We start from the raw sequence: 20797 nt of genomic DNA, 5'->3' as shown, positions 1-20797 counted from the left end.
ACCAATAATTGATCCTATTTCAGCATAAACATGAATATATTTACATCGTGAAAGCCCAATTTAAAATATATTTTTGGCAATATACTGCAATAATTTGATACCAATTATATTTATTGCCAACCCTTCCCCCCGCGACCCTAGTGAGGATAAAGCGGTTCAGAAAATGAGATTAGATGAATTGAGGTTTGCCTCAAAATGTTGTTTTAGTTTAGTTTTAGTTATGAGTCAGCATTAGAAAAAGTGCCCACTACATTCAACTTTCCCTATAAAAATTTTAAGTTTTTAAATTTCTTGTTCAGTTACCTTGAATCCAATATAGTTAATAAATTAGTGAGAACATTTTCCAGATTTCAGAATTACATTTTTTTTAACAATAGATAATAAAACCCTAAATTGAAGACCAGTGTTATTTGGTATTTGGGGTTTGGGATGGATGTGTGCGCAGTCCATGTGAATATTGTATGCGTTTCGTCTCTTGTTTCCCTCATGGTTTCCCATCGCTTCTGTGATCAGGTGTGTGCATTTTGTAATCAACCACTTTCTGTGTATTCAAGCACTGCCATTGTCAATCTATGTCGGATCGTCTGCTTTACCCTGCGTTACGTTATGTTGCCATGCCATGTTCCTTGTTTCCCCATGTCTTCCATGTCAGGTTTGATTTTGTTATTTATTTCTGAGTCATTGTGATTTTCTTGATTCCCTTCCTGCCTCAGTTATTAAGTTTTGTTGGACCATTCCATGTACTTGATTGCTTCCGCACATTTTGGTAAAACTACGTTCTACGCTTGATGCCATACTTTCGAGCCATTTTTTTTAATGTAATTTGAATCCTTTAAATCACCCGTCTGCTTGCCTAACGAGTCATCTGATGTTGACTATTACCACCAGATGCCATAAGTGTTATTCATTCATTCATTTTCCAAACCGCTTATCCTCACAAGGGTTGCGGGTGGAGCTGGAGTTTATCGCAGCTAACAATAAATGAGCAGCAGGCAGGGTACACCCTGAATCAGTAGCCGGTCAATCAAGAAGTGTTAAATTTAAAAAATAATGAGATTTACTATTATAACAGCATTGAAAAAATCCTGAAAGTCTGAATCTTGTTTATTAGCGTTAGTCTTGATTTTGAAAGTTGTTGCATCATATGTTGTGCCTATCATGTCAGCAATCCAAAGTTATGCCCCGTTGCTGTATCATCCAATAAGCAGCAAAATAAATCCTTATGTGATCCGATTTCGACTTGCTCATTGAATTGTATATTTCTTGGCCACTCAAGTTAAATCATCAATTAGACTTGAGTCAAAATCACAATCACTCAACCTTTCTGTTTGTAAGTCAACTAACGACCTCAGACTAGTGGTATGCTCACAATGACCAATTGACAGTTGTCCTATGTGCCTTGAGAGCAGAGAGAGCTTCAAATTAAAAGTGACAAGTAGCGCACGGTGAATAGCCCGGCAGGTTAATGATTGCTGTGCCACTGCAGGCCCCCCGCCATCTGCCGGACGTGTAATGGAGGCCCCCCACTGCCATGCCCTTTCCCTCTTCTCACGCAACCCGGGAGGCTCACAATGTAATTTGGTGAGCGGGTGGCCGAGACGATGAAACGTGGCAAGAATTCAGATTAAAAAATAAAAGTGCAGTGGCGTGGTGCAGTTCTCTGAGAGGTTTCTGTAAATTATGAGCTACAGGTGACAAGGATGCTAATGAGAGCCACAAAGGTGTTGCGGCCGGAGGTATGGGGGTTATTATATACGTTTTAATGAGGTGCCGAATCTCTCAGAACATACAGTAATCTCTCAAATATCGCGGTTAAGGTGGAGCGAACATGGTAGTTCGGTAATAATAAAAAATACCCCCCATTAAAAAAAATATATATAATAAATGAATAAATATATAAATTAATAAATAAATATACCATAAAACTTCTATTTCAACGGCAAGCCATTCTATTTTTCAAACTTTACCCTGTAGTGCCGTTCAATTAAAGGTGCAATTACATTAGAGGGTGCCGCTTGAAATAAAGTCGTTTCTGGGCCTTCTTCACTACTGCCGTGGTGTTTGTAGACAAGGAGAGCTTATTCATGACGTAGACCCCCAGGAATTTAGTGTACAGTCGTATGTGTACAGGGAGTACAGAAGAGGACTCAGTATACAGCCTTGAGGGGAGCCAGTGCTCAGTGTAATGGAGGAAGAGAGGTGGGGACCAAGTCTAACAGTTTGTGGTCGGTTGGTTAAGAAGTTCTTTATCCAGCAGCTGATGGAAGACGATAGTCCAAGGTGGTAGAGTTTGTCAGTCAGAATGTCAGGTATTAGTGTTGAAGGCTGAGCTATAGTCAATGAAAAGCATTCTCACGTAATTCCCATGGTACTCCTGGTGGCTAAGTGCTGTGTGTAGATCAATGGCGATGACATCCTCAGTGGACCTGTTTTCTCTATAAGCAAACTGATGAGGGTCAACTGAGGGAGGGATTGTATTCCTGATATGGCAGGCGACCAACTTTTAAAAGCACTTCATGATCACAGGCGTGAGTGCCCTAACAGGCCTATTCAGGCTTTCAAAGGTTGGCTTTTTGGGGACAGGCATAATGGTGTCAGATTTCAGGCATGGAATGATGGATTGTTGCAGAGAACAATTGAACATTTTTGTGAAAACTCCAGCCAGCTGGTCAGCACAGGCTTTCAGCACCTTCCCAGGTACTCCGTCAGGGCCAACAGCCTTCCTGGTATTCACAGACCTCATTAGGGTGTGCCAGGGGTGTCAAACATACGGCCCGCGGGCTGGATCCGGCCCGTCTGGTGGCTTGGTACGGCCCGGGGAAGAAAGCTCTATTGTATAAAAAACTAGGAATTTTCTTTAAAATGTGTAGTTCTTATATTATCCGCTAGGGGGCGCATAGTTTTAGTACGTGCAGACCACATGAATTGACATTTATTTATGTTCTTATGTTATTCTCTTGTTCATAATATATTGTTCATAATGTAAAAAGAAAATTCTGTTAATAAACATTGCGCTGTATTGTACCTTGTCCCCTGACCTGAAAGTGGTGTTTCAGTATTTGATGAGTGCCTCTGTCTCATACAGGGTTTTTGGTTAGGAAAAACAGTACACGATAACGTGTTGTACACTATAAATGCCCTTTGTGGCTACCATACAGCAATCCTATTTCTGCTTGCAAGTCAAAGCAAATAAAAAATGAAATGATTGTTGCTCCTACCTCAAAACAGTACATTTAGACATTCCTCAATATACCACTGTGGTTGGACATTGTTGTTCTTTGAAATATTTGATATGCTTTATCAATGTAGGTGCTCAGACACGTTTACCATTTGTTGCCTTGCAGTTTTTGTTACTTTAACTGTTGCTTCATTTAATCCATTTTCTCACTTTCTCCCCAGACTAGCTTCTTACTCCTCATTCTTTTCTCACTGGACACACAATGCAATCTGTAAGAATCACCTTGATGAAACTGCCTGTTCCCATCCTACTGAGTCTTCATCATCACGCTCCATCGGAGAGTACAGAATACAATGACAGGAATCTGCTGTTTTGCTCTTAAGCTCCATCAGAGTTTAGCCGGAAAGACATATGATGAATATCAGAAGACAAAGTTAGTCAATGAAACAAAGTCAAAGGAGCTGCCAATTCTTCTTTCAAAGTACATAGATACCGTTATATCTCTAATTACGAATGCCTTCTAAGTATGAACTTTTCAGGTTTCGAAAACTTTTGAGATGTAAATGACTGCCTCAAGATACGAAAAAAGTCAAAATGTCAATACATTTCCTATATCCGTTATTATAATTTGAATTTTTCGCGAATGGACTGCTTCCTGCCTTACAACGTCCCTACACTCTACAGCGTTTTCATTGGCTGTCTCAAACAACCCACCACGCCATTGTCGGGTGTAAGTGCCTTCAATGGACTTGCAAAACTCTTCATGTTTCTGTAATGAATCAACAAGCAGATTAAGGAACAGAGGAGTGGAATTCACTGAGAAGGCAACTGAGGAGGAAGCAGCCACCATTCCAAGAGCACTCATTCATTTATTTTCTGAACCGTTTCATCCTTATTAAGTTCACGGGATGTGCTGGAGCCTATCCTAGCTGACTCCAGGCCAGAGGCTAACCGATTGCAGGGCACAAGGAGACGGACAACCGTGCACATTCACACACATGCCTAGGGGCAATTTAAAGTGTCCAGTCAGCCTACCATGCATGTGTTTGGAATGTGGGAGGAAACCGGAGTACCCGGAGCAAGGCCCGGAGAGAACATGCAAACTCCACGCAGGTGGACCAACATGGATTTGAACCCAGGACCTCAGAGCTGTGAGGCCGCCGCGCCAACCTCTCATTCACCGGGCCACTCCGACAGCACAAGGCAGAAAAAAACGGGAGACATTTTACGGACTTTTCGACTATGTGGAAAAACGATCCTGAAAAAGTGTTCATGAGACGTGCGATCGCCCACTTTGACGACATTTGTCTTGTACATTTCAGAAACATTATTCAAAGTTTTTCAAAGGAAATTGTCTTTAGATATATTTTTCTTATGTCAAAAAACACTGCCAAGGGGGAACTTAAATCCAAACAGGTAAGAACCAGTAGTGAATAATAAAAGGGATGAAAAATTAAATTCCAAAGATGTCACCAAGCATTAACGTTTGTTATTGATTAATGTTGTTAATGATCGTGTTTGAATTCTTAATGTGGCCTCTTTATTTGTCCATGTGCTCTTCTTGTTCTTCTTGTTTCAACTCGAATAGTTTTTGTATGCTTTTAATTTATTTCAAAACATTATTAAATCATTTTCCAATAATTTTCTCTCATTTTTGTTTTTCTCACATCTTTCATACAAAATTGAGACACATTGACCAATGTTAAATGGTTTGGTTGGGACTTGTGTGAGGACCGTGGAACGTATGAGAGAATTTACAATTACTTCTCTATTTACGAAATGTTCAACTTACGAAAAAAGTTCCCTTCTCTACCACACCTGAATCAAATGATCAAAAAATCAGCAAGCTGTCCAGGAGCTTGATCACAATCCTTATTTTTTTATTCAGGTGGGTTGGTGGAGCGAGACATAAAAAATAGACGACATAGGGACCATTAAAGATCGTAGTGCTACATATTTTTGATCATGAGAAATTGCTGACGACGAGAATTTATCAAGAAAATTGTACTTTAAGTTCCTCAACAAACAAACCACACAAAAAAAATCTTTAAAATCATAGCATTGTGATAATAGAAGTACTAAAGTAAGAATTTTACTGTAAATGTAATTTTGTTGTTGACTACAAATGACTGAATGTTGTCAACGGATTCTAAAAATCCTTACATTTGGGAGAACTGTATTGACATCTTTTTAAATCATTTTCTGCACCGCATTATTCTCACTGGGGACGTGAGGAGTGGTGGAGCGTATCTCAGCTGACTTCGAGCATGAGGAGGGGGACACCCTCAATTGGTAGCTAGCTTATCGCAGGACACAAAGAGACGGACAACCGGTCACTCTCACACTCATAACTAGGGACAATTTAGAGTGTCCTAACATGCATGTTTTGAGAGAGAAACCCGACACGGGACCCGGAGAGAACATGCAAACTCCACGCAGGTGGACAGACCTGGATTTGAACCCAGGATCCCAGAATTGTGAGGCCAACGTACTAACCACTCATACACCAAGCCGCCCTGAATTAAAATCTTTAGTCTAAAAAAACAATGTGTTAAAACAAGACAATGACAAAGTTGGTATAATATGATCATTCATGTATTCATCTTCCATACCACCCATCCTCTAAAGTCCAAGTGGCAGCCCGGGGGCCAAATCTGGCCCGCCGCCGCATTTTGTGTGGCCCAGGAAAGTAAATCATCAGGGCCGACTTTCTTTTTAATAAATAATAAATAGATATAGATGTATATAACATTTCCTGATCCTCCCCCTTTAAATCAATATTTGCAATTTTTAATCCATTTAATTTTGTAAAATCTAAAAATATATAAAAATACGTTCTGTTTTTCACTTTAATACGGCACAAAATTAAAGACAAATTTGGTTTCTTTTCATTATGAAAAACAAATGATTAAATAAATGATTTTCCCTTACGAAGAAAAAAAGCTCAAATAAACATTTTTTTATTTAACCCGGGTATGTGAAAAACGGAATATTAAGGGCTTTGAATCCAGTGCTTTTAATCTATTTATAAAAAAAGCTAAAGTCTAAATATTATATCTAAATTGGTACGGTCCACATGAAACCGAGTTGACGTTAATGCGGCCCGCGAACCAACCCAAGTGTGACACCCTTGCTCTAAAGGGTTGAAGGTATTACTGGAGCCTAACCCAAATGTCTATGGGCAAAAGGCAGACTGCACCCTAGACTAGTTGCCAGTCAGTCATACAGCACATAGGGAAAAAGACAACCACTCACGATGCGACCAAGTGGGAATCGAACCCTAATTGCCTGCACCAAAGTCAGGCGGAAGAACCACTGCACCATCGGGTTGCTGTATAGTAAAATCATAAAATCTTATCTACTTATCTTGTAGAAAAATAAGTCAAAATATTCTTTAAGTAAAGTAATACTTTGGTGGAATAATTATTGACCCATGACAAAGTCAACGTTCAAAGACTATAAACTTATAATACAACAAAGATAGTTTTACTTCAGAGAAAAAATACAATAATACCCTAATTAAAAAGTAATTTGTACACTATGGAATATGAGGTCACAATTTAAAGTATTTACTCGGATATTATATCAAATAAATCTGACGACAAACAATTTCTTGAGGAAAAGCACAACTAAACAAAATGTTCAATCTTGATATTATGATAAAAAAGTAGAAAAAGGAGGACAATTTATATATAAATGTAACTATTTTGGCATGAACATGATCCCATTTACTCTACACAATTGTAGGAGTTGTGGCTACCAGCTGCCGAAAAATTATTGCATTAGACCTTATGAATATTTGATAGACTTACATGTTTCATGTAAGAGCAAATCCCATGGGAACCAATTCAACTCATTTGCATTGCTCCCCCCAGTTTTCCCCGAGAGACTTTAAACCCATTGCCAATATTCAACGCAGAGTAAACGTGCTATCATTACGAATCTCGTCTTGGAATTTTAATGCGATTATTCATTAGCATCGGTGCCAGCTACACGTCTCAAAAAAAAACATGAAAAATAGATATATTGATGGTTGTCTTGCTAATGTGCAAGTTTATGCATTCTTCAATGCTTTAAATAGCATGCTCATCTGTGACAAATAAACCCTTCACACAATTGGAAAAGTATTTGTTTTGTTTGACATTTCAAATTTGCACTGCACGGAATTCTTTTTGTTTGAATGTATTCTCCAGTGATCCGGATTAGAGGCAAGGTGGAAGGTGGGAAAGAATCGAGATGTGTAGCAAGAGTTGAGATCACAACTGGAAACTCGTATTCATGCGTCTTGGGAAGTGGGTGTCAAAGATGTCCTACGAGGCAATGGAACCGTTTATAAGCCAACAACTACACACAATAAACTGAAGAGAAAAACACTGTAATACGTACTTAGAAGTGCAAGAAAAAAAGGTGGCACTGTTGATTTGAAATGTTTTCTCTCCTGTGTGTTTTTCCTACTGTCTCGTGTTTGCCACTGAAACACCATTGAAATTAACAGATTTAAAAAAGGCAAACTGCAGCCTGTCGAAGAGAGGAAAAGCAAAATTGTGTTTCTCGGTGCGCATCCACAGTTGTGTGTAAATTCCTGTATCTTACTTACTATTTGATAAATATTTTGCATTTCTGATCTGGGTGGTTTGACACAACAAGCAAAGTAAACAAAATAACAGTGAAGCTGTCAAGCAAGAGTTAATCCAAGCTGTCGTTACCACTAACATTTAGGAGGATTAGAAAAATAGTGCAGATAAAATATATTCACTACCAGAACAGAAAGAAAAAAGATTTGACTATTGTAAAATTCTATTCAGGGCGTTTACTAAATGCAAATGTTGCCCATATTATGTCTACATTTTAGGAGGGGGTTCATCCGAGAGGCCATGGGCTAAGAATAGGAGTGATTTCCTGCCTTTTTGTGAAATTTTCGTACAAAGAGGAAGGTACAGTGGCAGTGGCATTGTCGTTGTTGTTGTCGTGGTCATGGTCGTTGTTGTTGTAATTATGATTATTATTAAGTTTATTATAATAATTATTATGATTATTATTAAGTTTATTATAATAATAATTATGATTATTATTAAGTTTATTATAATAATTATTATGATTATTATTAAGTTTATTATAATAATTATTATGATTATTATTAAGTTTATTATAATAATTATTATGATTATTATTAAGTTTATTATAATAATTATTATGATTATTATTAAGTTTATTATAATTATTATTATGATTATTATTACGATTATTATTACGATTATTGTTACGATTATTGTTACGATTACTGTTACGATTACTGTGACGATTACTGTTACGATTACTGTTACGATTACTGTTACGATTACTGTTACGATTACTGTTACGATTACTGTTACGATTACTGTTACGATTACTGTTACGATTACTGTTACGATTACTGTTACGATTACTGTTACGATTACTGTTAGGATTACTGTTACGATTACTGTTACGATTACTGTTACGATTACTGTTACGATTACTGTTACGATTACTGTTACGATTACTGTTACGATTACTGTTACGATTACTGTTACGATTACTGTTACGATTACTGTTACGATTACTGTTACGATTACTGTTACGATTACTGTTACGATTACTGTTACGATTACTGTTACGATTACTGTTACGATTACTGTTACGATTACTGTTACGATTACTGTTACGATTACTGTTACGATTACTGTTACGATTACTGTTACGATTACTGTTACGATTACTGTTACGATTACTGTTACGATTACTGTTACGATTACTATTACGATGACGGTGACGGTGACTGTGACGGTGACTGTGATTGTGATCCTTATGATTGTCCTTATGTTTTTCTTTATCATTATCCTTATGATTTATCTTATGATTATCCTTATGATTATCCTTATGATTATCCTTATGATTATCCTTATGATTATCCTTATGATTATCCTTATGATTATCCTTATGATTATCCTTATGATTATCCTTATGATTATCCTTATGATTATCCTTATGATTATCCTTATGATTATCCTTATGATTATCCTTATGATTATCCTTATGATTATCCTTATGATTATCCTTATGATTATCCTTATGATTATCCTTACGATTATCCTTACGATTATCCTTACGATTATCCTTACGATTATCCTTACGATTATCCTTACGATTATCCTTACGATTATCCTTACGATTATCCTTATGATTATCCTTATGATTATCCTTATGATTATCCTTATGATTATCCTTATGATTATCCTTATGATTATCCTTATGATTATCCTTATGATTATCCTTATGATTATCCTTATGATTATCCTTATGATTATCCTTACGATTATCCTTATGATTATCCTTACGATTATCCTTACGATTATCCTTATGATTATCCTTTCGATTATCATTACGATTATACTTACGATTATCATTATGATTATACTTACGATTATCATTATAATTATTATTATGATTATTATTATGATTATTATTATGACTATTATTATGACTATTATTATGATTATTATTATGACTATTATTATGATTATTATTATGATGATTATTATGATTAAGATTATTATGATTATGAATATGATTATGATTATGATTGTGATTATGATTATGATTATGATTATGATTATGATTATGATTATGATTATGATTATGATTATGATTATGATTATGATTATGATTATGATTATGATTATGATTATGATTATGATTATGATTATGATTATGATTATTATTATGATGATGATTATTATTATGGTTATTATGATTATTATTATGATTATTATGATTATTATTATGAATATTATTATGATTATTATTATGATTAGTATTATGATGATGATTATTATTATCATCATCATCATCATTTATTGATTATGTATCCCTTCATTTGTTTGTTTGTTGTTATTTGTGCAGTTCCCTACTCAGGTTGTTGACTACTTATGTGATTACTCATTTATTACTTCTTCATTGATTATTTATTTATTTTGCATTGTTCTTATGTATTGATTATTTGTATATTATGCATTGTTCTTATGTATTGATTATTTGTATATTATGCATTGTTCTTATGTATTGATTATTTGTATATTATGCATTGTTCTTATGTATTGATTATTTGTATATTATGCATTGTTCTTATGTATTGATTATGTATTTTCTTGTTTGTTTGTTGTTATTTGTGCACTTCACGGTGAAGCTTTAAATCTCATTATACTTCCAAAATGACAATAAAAGCATTCAATTTAATTCAATTCATTCTGCCCATGGGTGCGATGTATGAATCCACTTTACAACTACATCAAAACTTTTTCTTCTGTCATCCAGAGGACATAAAGTCCTCCACTACTCTGCCATAATAAAAGGAACAGCAAAGCTGCCGGGTGACTGTTGCGAAAGTATTCGATGGCTACAAAATGCCCTCTTTCAAAATCCCCCATTCTGAAATCCTTATCTGCCGAGTGCAACAACATGAATGTCTAGACTTGCGTTCACCAAACACCAAAAATAGAGAAGATACACGATGTGTACGATTACATATTAGATTTGCACTGGCTTTATAACAATGACTCTCGGTATTCACTATTTAAAAAAAACAACTAAGAGGACCTGATGGTTTGGTGAGATTACACATGATGAAAGCAGTTATCAAGAAAGAGGTCCTGAGCGTGGATGCGGATTTGGACAAAGTTGTGACATTCAGACACTTCAAGACAACGGGGGGCCAAATACAGATATACTAGAACATACATCTCCATAACTACTGATGAACTCATCTCCAGCGGCCTCATTGCCAATTTCACATGGACACAGAAGCTCGGAATATGTTGATTTGTTTAGTAATTCAACCCCAATGTCTCCCATTGCTCAGCAAGCAGCTGGTCTGGATCCAGAAGTGTGTGTCATGAGTAATGGAGTAAACACGGTTAGGTGCCTTGGAAATATTGCCGCACATTTGCTATTAAACGAGTACATCTTAAAAACCCAGCTGGAAAACTGTGTTCAAGAATATTTATCTAAATCTACTGTTTGTCACATTTAAAAAGGCAAATACTGCATGTTAGTCCAATCTTGGGCCTTGACTGTGATGAAGTTACTCTTTTTGCCATTGATGCTGGCCTTATTTCAGAAATGCAATATTCCATCGTAATAATTAATAACGACAGCTTCAAGCTATCTTTCATCTCATCTCATTTTCTGAACTGCTTTAATCTTGTTAGGGTCACAGAGGGTGCTGGAACCTATCCCAGCTGACTCCGGCCAGAGGCGGAAGACACCATGAATCGGTACCCAGCCGATCGCAGGGCACAAGGAGACGGACAACCATGCACACTCACACTGATACCTAGGGAAATTTAGAGTTTCGAGCCTACCACACATTTTTTTATGTAGAAGGAAACTGGAGTACCTGTAGTACCCGGAGGAAACCCCTGCAGGCCCGGGAGAACATACAATCTGGCCGCCTTACTTCAAGTTATGTACAGTCTATATCAGACATTGGCAAACTACGGCCCGCGGGCCATATCCTGCCCGTTAGGCTTTTTAATCCGGCCTGTCCAAATTATAGCAAAAATCAATTACCTCATTAATTTCCCTTTCCCTTACCCCTGCAATACCCTTGTTTCCTCGATAGATGACCCACTAGTCTCGCTAGACCTTTGTTGGAGTGTAACTATTCAGTTGTCATTTCCCCCTTCGGTAAAAATTAGCGGATCAAAGTAAAGAAAAGCGGACACTGAGTGTCGAGTGTTTAAAAAAGAGTGGACAACAAAGTATTTTTCTACTGATGTACCGATCAACGGCTGTATGTCTGATATGCCAAGAAACGGTTGCAGTTTTCAAATAGTTAAATATCAGCCGTCAATTTGCCACAAAGCATGCTAATTACGCTAGCAAGCAGTCAACTCAAGAACGGGCGGCTACTGCTCAGAAGTTCACATCTAATTTCCTGAGTCAGCTGAATTTTTTTCACCGACAAACTACGATTCAAAAGTACCAAGGCAAGTTTTTTGCTGGCAATTAAATTACCTAAGGCTGCCAAGCCTTTCTCTGAAGGCAAGTATTTGAAAGAATGTATGGTAGAGACAGCAGATCTCTTGTGTTTGTAAAGCAAAGTTAAGTTTGAAAAAATTAGTTCATCACGCAGCAAAGTGACTCGCCGTGTGGAACTGATTGACGAAGATTTAGTCAGCGAGTTAGACAAAAAGGCCTTTAATTTATATTCACTAGCACTGGATGGAAGCAACAACGTTAAAGACACTGCTCAGCTCCTAATTTTTACTCGAGAGACAAATGACAGTTTTGAGATAACGAAGGAAATTTTGAGCATGGAATCGTTGAAGGGGAATCCGACGAATTCCCTGAGCTGAGTGATGAGGACTGGCTTTGTGACTTTACGTTTGCTGTAGACATATTGTCACACATGAATGAGCTGAACGTTAAGCTGCAGGGGAAAGATCAGCTTGCGCACAACATGTACACAAATGTGGGAGCCTTCAAATCCAAGTTGATTTTATTCTCCAGGCAAATTTCAAACAAATATTTCGCTCATTCCCCCACACTGGCCATGCAGAAGGCCCGAGACGTGAAGAAATACTGCAAATCACTGGATGACAGAGAAGAGAATTCTGTCGTCGTTTCACTGATTTTGAAAAAATTGAGAGGTCACTTCAGCTGGTGTCCTGCTCCCTGTCACAAGACCCCGAAACAGCCCCACATGGGCTGCAGTTGAAGCTGATCAATCTTCAGTCTGACTCCATCTCAAAAGAGAAGTTCAAATATCTTAAACTAAAAGACAGCACAGAAGATGCTAGCATTGTTTGGCTCGACTTGCATGTGTGAGCAGACTTTCAGCGTCATGAACTTAAATAAAGCCCATCATAGATCCTGGTTAACTGACCAATACCTCAGATCTATTTTGAGAATTGCCACCACAAAACTAACTCCAGATTTAGATGCACTGGCAAAAAAGGGAGAACAACAACACAGTTCCCACTGAAATGTGAGTTTCTCTACTGCTTTCTTTCGTTGAATAATAAAATGTTCTTAATGTTGAAAATACATTTGAAAATACATTTTCACCTTCAATTGTGTCTTTTTTCTTACATTTCAACCCCCAGGTTTGATAAATTACATTGCTCCTGGCCCGGCCCCTCTGTCTTTGCTCAATAATGTTTTGGTAAAAAATATTCAATTAAGACATGAACTTGCACATGCAGGTGGACATTTGTTTTATATTTTTTTTTACTTTTTTGTATACAGTATTGTAACTGTTTTCCTTTGAGCGGTGGTCAAGCTTGTGGAATGGTAAAATTCTTCAAACGCCTCTGTAGACTTTGTTCACAAATGGTGGATGGCATGAGACCCAGTTTCTAGCACATAATGTTTTGGTTGAGAATTGCTAACATTTCACTTCCCGCTCAAGCAGTATTTTTCTTGTAAAATGTTGTGTGAATGCGGTTATTGTGTCCTGGTGATTATCTGCCATTAAAAAAAAAAAAAAAAAAAACTTGCAAACGGCAGCAGCTTTCTGCAGCCTATCCCAGCATATACTATCTCACCTCTGATAAGTAATGAATTACAGACATAGCAAAGTTTTTTTCAATCCATTCATTAATAAACATTCCACATCCCTTCTGAATACGACACAAGTGTATGCAGGCTATAATATTTTCCTCATTTTATTTCATAAACAATCTTTGACAAATCCACAGTGTGATGCAGTTGTGACTTTTGTCATTCTCAGTTCTATTTGTCATTTTTCTACAGCATATATGCCATAAAACATAACCCGATACATGTGTACTAAAAACTACAGTAGAAATGACACATTTTGATAATGCTCCTTCTGATTTGATTTTATAAATCTTTTTTTGTTGTTATTGTTGTTATTGCCTTATCATTTGGCTCTCAGGAACCACCTGAGAAATCCCTTTTAGTTCCGTGGAGAGTTGATAGTGTATTGGAGTGCAGTGTGTGTTGGGTTTCTCTCGTTAAAGAGGGTGTTTCTAGCTTGGCTTAAAGGCATACATTTACTTCAATGGACTCGAATTGGCCGGGAGCTTGACTGCGTGAAATGCATGAAGCCCAATCTTCCTATTGCTGTGATATTCAAACTCTGACGATTCCAACTATCATTATGGAGTGAATTTCATGATTTTAATTGTGCTGCAATGGATTGAATTGATTCAATTTTGTCTCCACAGCTACTTTCAAGATTGAAATTTGAATGCCTCTCATTGCAGTTTGAGTAACTACTCAGTTTGTGACATTGGTGGGGGATAAAACAGTACTAAAGTACAGAGAATATTCCAAAAGTACAAATTGGCAGTAAAAGGAAGTGAAAAAGATTTTGGGAGACTAAAAGTGAATGCACTCGATTAATTTAAAAGTAGTGTTCATTCAATTGAGCAGTTTGCCAGCTGGCGAGCTATTTTACATCAATCACTCTATCACCAGCAGTGAAGGCTGTTAGTTAAAAAATAAAAAATAAATAATAATAATAAAAGTAACAATAATAATAACAATGATAATAATAACAATAATAACACAAAAAAATAATGAAAAAATAATAAAAATAATAACACTAAAAAATAATGAAATAATAATAACAATAATAACACTAAAAAAAATAATGAAACAATTATAAAAATAATAACACAAAAAATAATGAAATAATAATAACAATAATAACACACAAAATTATAATAATGATAGATTGCAATTTCTGATATAATCAATTTAACTTATAGTTGATGTAATCTTGCTTTTTTGTATGGAAAATACAAAATAAGGCTCTCAACCGAACAAAACTCCACAAATGAAAAAATAACTAAGAGAACAGTGTTTAGTCAATGAATGGGAGGAATAAGGGAATCGTTTTAATTGCATTAAACAAAGATAATTATAATATTTTCTTATTAGAATTATCACAGCAATCCTTTTTAATGAATTAAAATAAAGAAACACCGTGAAATAAACAAGTTGCTTCTTTTAGTTCAGTCCGTTCTCTCATTTGGGTAGGTCGTTGAATTATTCATAATTTATGGGTTAGTTCAGTTAGTTGAGTAAAATACCAACAGAATAAATAAAGTGCATATTCAAAGACCACTGCTTATCTCAGATGAGGGACAAAGCTGATGTTTTCCTGGAATCAGACTTTACAATGGTCAAGGGCGAAGTAATAGTCGGGGTCCTTTGTTGTGGTTTTTCAATAACTCTGGAACCGATTATGAAAGAAAGAAATGTCTGTGTGTCTGAGTTCTACTTCATTGTGTTTTTCACTTCCCATCATGGGAAATACTGAACATGCTAAGGTTAGTTTTAAGACAGTAAAATGAACCACATGGTCAATGTTAGCCACATTTGGGGCTTTGACAGTTAGGGAGACCCTAATTTTAAACACCATACACTGCATTTTATATCCCGAAGTAGCTTCCAAAAAGGCCTGGAGAGTCCCCTACCTCCATAGCTGGGACCCCAATCAAGTTCTATGCAGTTTGTGGTGATACAACAATATTCTTTCAAGCAGAATGAAGGGATCGCAAAACAGAAAAAAGGAGAAGCTCACCTCAGCGTGCAAGGATGCTGACTCAGCATGCGACGGGCTTTCCCTAATCACCTGAGACGGAACAGCAGAGCGATCCAGGCAGGTACGTGAAGGATGAGCCGCCGCTGAGCTGGTCATCCTCTCCGGGGCCACATGGTCATTACAACTCCTCTTTCGTCCTCCGCCGCTCGCCTTCCGTCGTCATCCCTTCCGAAAAAAAAGACGACCAGTGGAGCGTATCAGCGTTTAAGTAATTTTTTTTCCATAAACCTTTACTGGCAGCAGCTTCAAATCCCAGGGTGGTCATGTGGGTTGGCAATTTCCATGTAAAACAACTCTTATTTAGCCAATCAGCAAAGTTGCAGGCAATACTCTAATATTAGAAAATGTAAAATGGCATTTAGTCACCTCTGGTGACATCGTTGTGTTGATTCTGCTCGATTTAACAATAAAAAACAAAAAGTGGATGCTACAACTTTATTAGCTTACTATTTGAAAATGACACACAAAATATCATACCACGGCCATTTTACCAGCAGGTTTCCAATGTTTTCATGGTATATGTTCTATAGAAACTGTAAGTATCGTAGCTTGGATCTATTTACAATTATTTTGACAAAACACATAACAAATTATATCATTCATTCATTCATCTTCTGAACCACTTATCCTCACAGGAGTCGCGGGGGTGCTGGAGCCGATCCCACCTGACTTGGGGCATCAGGTGGGGCACACTCTGGATTGGTGGCCAACCAATTGCAGGACACAAGTAGAAAGACAACCATTTGAGCTCATACATCATGATACTTAGTGGCAACCAGCCTAGAAGGCATAATTTTGGGATATGAGAAGAAAACCGGAGGGCCCGGAGAAAACTTGCGCAAGCAGGAGAACATACAAACAGGCCCGGATGACATTATGGCGAATGGATTCTGCCTTGTCCGAAAACAGAGCACTTTGGCTAGCGAACATGGCGGGACGTTGAGGCGGAGCAATGTGGAAGTTGAGATTCCATTTAAGTCGGGGCAGTGGGCTGACGTCGTTGGCGCTTATTTGATAATAAAAATTGCTCGGTGAATTGGACGGCAGGGAGCACCAGCAAAGGGAGATTTTTTTTAGAAATGTGAGCCCCACACGACAAAATGGCGAATGGAATCAGCCTTGTGCAAAAACAGAGCACTTTGGTCGGCGAGCATGGCGGGATGTCGAGGCGGAGCAATGTGGAAGTTTAGATTCCATTTACATCTGGGCAGTGGGCTGATGTCGTTTCACTTATCCAAAAATAGAGCGCCTAGGGTGGCTAATTGATGGTTGGACGTGTGGAGGACTGAAGTAGAAGTTTAATTTCTCACCCAGCGGTCCGGTGGCACATGCTGGCCAGTGATCTGGTGGTGCATGCCGACCGGCGGTCTAGATGTACGTGCTAGCCGCATTGGCCAGCGATCCCGCAGTGCATGAAGGCGGTGAGCGTGGTCTGCCCCCCGACCCGGCACCAGCTGGAACAGGCAGCAACAAATTTTTTTGGAAGCTGATGCCTTCCCTTACTTTTTTATTCAAAGATTAACTGAACATTCTGATCACCATCGTCATGTGTGGGTATGGCTTCATGGTAAAAGCAAGGTTTAATCAACAAGTTTGACCGTCCTCATGGTTTAAAAAAACAAGAGCAAAGCCTGTTTTGACAGATTCGTTATAACATACAATGGTGTTTTTTAAGTTGTTTTGTTTCTGTATAGGCGCCAAAACATGTATTGTGGTAGTTATAATGGAGGTGATTTTACTGCACAATTTTTCGTTTATCACGGCCATATCAGGTCTACATTAACCATGGTATTCGAGGGATTAGTGTATTATCCATTCAGAATCTGCCCAGTTGACGCAATGCTATCTTTTGGCTCTTGCTTGGCTAATTCCTTCTTTTTTCTTAAATTGCATTAAAGCTGGAGGATACATAAATTCACACACGTACTCACACATACGTATGGTGTAACCTAATTACTGCTGTAGTGTGAATTAACGAGCAGGTCAGAGCAGGTTAATGAAGGGTGGCGCTGCTCCGCTGCAGGCTGAAATCAAACACTGTGGATCTGAGTGGGGCCTCCAGTTTGGGCTGCCACTTTTTAAATTAGCATGCACGGCAATGGTGAAAGAGGAGTCCAATAATAGTGCTGCTGAACTTTACTTGTACTCCCTTTTTTCATGGTGAGAAAAATAAAATATACACAGCAAAGAGGTGATAAGAGACCAAAATGAGGGGGAAATTCTCAGATTAATGTCCACCTAACAATTTGTATTTGTTATTTATTTGTATTTTATAAAATGTCTGAAGCTAATTGACTACATTATACTGCTAACACCCAGATGCACAATATACGGCATCTCTTGAAGCCTTGAAAGCCCACAACCCTAAATAATTGACAGCAACAACAAAAAAACTAAAGAATAACTTAAGCAACATGACATATGTACCAGCCTAATTGGTCTAATTAAGCATTAGTTGCTAGCCCTCACTCTTGATTTCAAATTAATGGAGTTGACGATGAACTCAGGCAAACTGAAAATATGTAAAAGAAAAACTTATTCTTTGAGTCCATTTCTCCTTAATTGGCTCTGTCTGTCAGACACTGTCACCCACATCTGGAGTCAAAGAGAGGCTAATATTCACTGAAAACAAATTAGTGCAATGCAGGCTTCAGGCGTCTGTCAGTAATTAACACTTGCACCACGATGAGGCAGAAATAAACACATGGTCTTCTTACTGCTGCAAGCGACAAAAACAACCCGAGTAAATGATAACTTAGTACAGAGGTAAGGAACCTATGGCTTGGGAGCCACATGAGGCTCTTTCGATGGGTGCATCTGGCTCTTCGCTAACCTGTGATCTAAAATATAGAACCCACTGGTGAGAGAACTAAGATGCTACGTCCAGTGCTGCTTTAATCTTCTTTTTTTTCATTAGACTGCTAGAGTGCATACTCTCATTGATTAGCAAATGCATAAGAATGTCGTCAAAAGTATTCTTTTTTTTCCACTTTAAAAGTAGTGAAATTACTAAAATAAAAGACAATCATTTACATGTATTTTGACTTTTAAATTCGGAGTATGCTCTCAATGAATAACATTAGAAAATATGAATTTTTTATGGCTCTCTTTGTCAAAAAGTTAGACAAAAAGGCGTACTGTCAGTAGTACTGCCTGGGAAGTAGTTTGGGAAGTAGTTATTTGAAAGGATCCCAAACATTTTCCCCACAATGACTATGTGTACCAATGAATCAAATAATTGTGAACCAATGTATATTTTAATTAGTCAGCACCACTTTTTAAAAATTATCAATCTTTCAAAGCCATTGTTCTAATGATAAATTGGCAACCCTGGACAATTAGATAACACTTTTCATTGGGAAAATAATAGTAATGTTATTCACTGGTAAAAGAGCATGGGCTGGACCATTTTAGAAATAATATTTAGATTTTTTTTATAAATAGATTAAAAGAACTGGATTAAAAGCCCTGAATATTCAGTTTTTATAGATCAAAAACAATGTTTATTTTAACTTTTTTATATACATTTTTAGATTTTACAAAATGATTTTTAAACTAAGAACAGAAAAATGATTAAAAGATTACAATTATTGATCCAAAATTATCACTTATTTGGTCAGGTCTTTTGCCGAGAAAACGCAACTTATTGAGAAGCACTACCAATTTTGTCATACACAGTTTCTGGGTGTGATGACAAAGAGGCTTTTGTTTTTGATGATGACGACAAAGGCTATGTCAAATCATTATTATTATTATTATTATTTGAAAGGGGGAAAATCAGGAAATTTATTATACATCTATAATCTTCATTTCAATTTGATCCTTAAACAGAAAGTTGGCACTCATGATTTACTTTCACGTGCCACACAAAATGAAGCGTCGGGCCAGATCTGGCCCCCGAGCCGCCACTTTGACACATTTGACCTACAGTGTTAAACCTGCTGACCCTGCATGTTTTTGGGATTTGAGAGGAAAGTTTGGAAGCCACTGGGGATTGAACCGAGTGGCGGACACCCGAACCACCACAAACACTTCACCATGCCACCCCTGGGCCATTCATTCATTTTCTGAACCGCTTTATCCTCACAAAGGTGTAGGGGGTGGTGAAGCCCATCCCAACAGACTTCGGGCCAGGACACAAGGAGACAGACAACCATTCACACTCAGACAAGGGGGCAATTTAAAATATCTAATCACTCCACCATGCATGTATTTGGAATGTGGAAGGAAACCCAGGCAGGCAAACTTCACACAGGTGGACCGACCTGGATTCGAACCCAGAACCACAGATCTGTTAGGCCGATGTTCAAATAATTCAATTAAATAGTCAGTAGCGCCCATAGATTGTATATACATCTGAAGATATTCAAATCAAAATAATTTCATAAAAGTCACAATTATCATGTTTATGTTTTTTTTTCTCTCTCTAGGATTAGAATGTGAGGAATCTATTTCGGGCACAAACTCCGCTAACAACAAAACATAGTTGCATAGCCGCCGAAGGTAAGCTATTACACAGCACATAATACACACAATATATTTTAACTCTTTCAATAACAACAAGAGGAAAATCTGTCATCTGGAATTCAAATGTGGGGATTCCCAAGGGTGAAGCTATCACTTCCAGTACTTCAGTAGAAAACTCGGCGCATTGACCATTGGCTACATAGGTAACATTTACTTGGATAGCAAAACCAAGAAAGCATCAGATAGTCAAAGGAGTATAATATGAGAAATAATAAAGAATAGAGAAATAAGAAAAATAATACATCAAACTTAACATTTAAATACATAATATATTTTGAAATATTAAAAGTCGATGACATGAAACAAAAACAGGCAAGACTGCAATGTTTATTTGAAATTGCTAGAAAACAGTGACTATGTAAAAAAAAAAAGAAAACATAATGGCACTAACATAAATGTACATGTCGAAGCAAACTAACAGTTTGTGAGGTTTGCATTCACTTTAAAAAAAGACTAACCTCCAAAACGAAGTCATATTTATCCGGTGCAGAAAGGCC

General features: G+C 37.2%; 1 protein-coding gene across 3 annotated transcripts in view; it reads right to left on the bottom strand.

The window, feature by feature from the left end:
• The window catches only part of sgcd (sarcoglycan, delta (dystrophin-associated glycoprotein)), a 188711-nt gene that overhangs the window by 111735 nt on the left and 56179 nt on the right, over positions 1 to 20797 (bottom strand). For 2 of the 3 annotated variants that reach the window (XR_013329789.1, XM_077740607.1), the window contains exon 2: positions 15753 to 15938. Coding sequence is in view for 2 of the 3 variants with exons in the window: in XM_077740607.1 (XP_077596733.1) it covers positions 15753 to 15869 (117 nt within the window). In the remaining variant the exon portion in view is untranslated. The remainder of the gene's footprint in view (positions 1 to 15752; positions 15939 to 20797) is intronic. The other variant, XM_077740608.1, reaches the window with a different exon arrangement.

Source organism: Stigmatopora nigra, chromosome 19 (assembly GCF_051989575.1).
Source record: "Stigmatopora nigra isolate UIUO_SnigA chromosome 19, RoL_Snig_1.1, whole genome shotgun sequence".
Taxonomy (NCBI): Eukaryota; Metazoa; Chordata; class Actinopteri; order Syngnathiformes; family Syngnathidae; genus Stigmatopora; species Stigmatopora nigra.
Note: the sequence above shows the minus strand (reverse complement) of the source record. Positions and strands in the feature narration are given on the sequence as shown.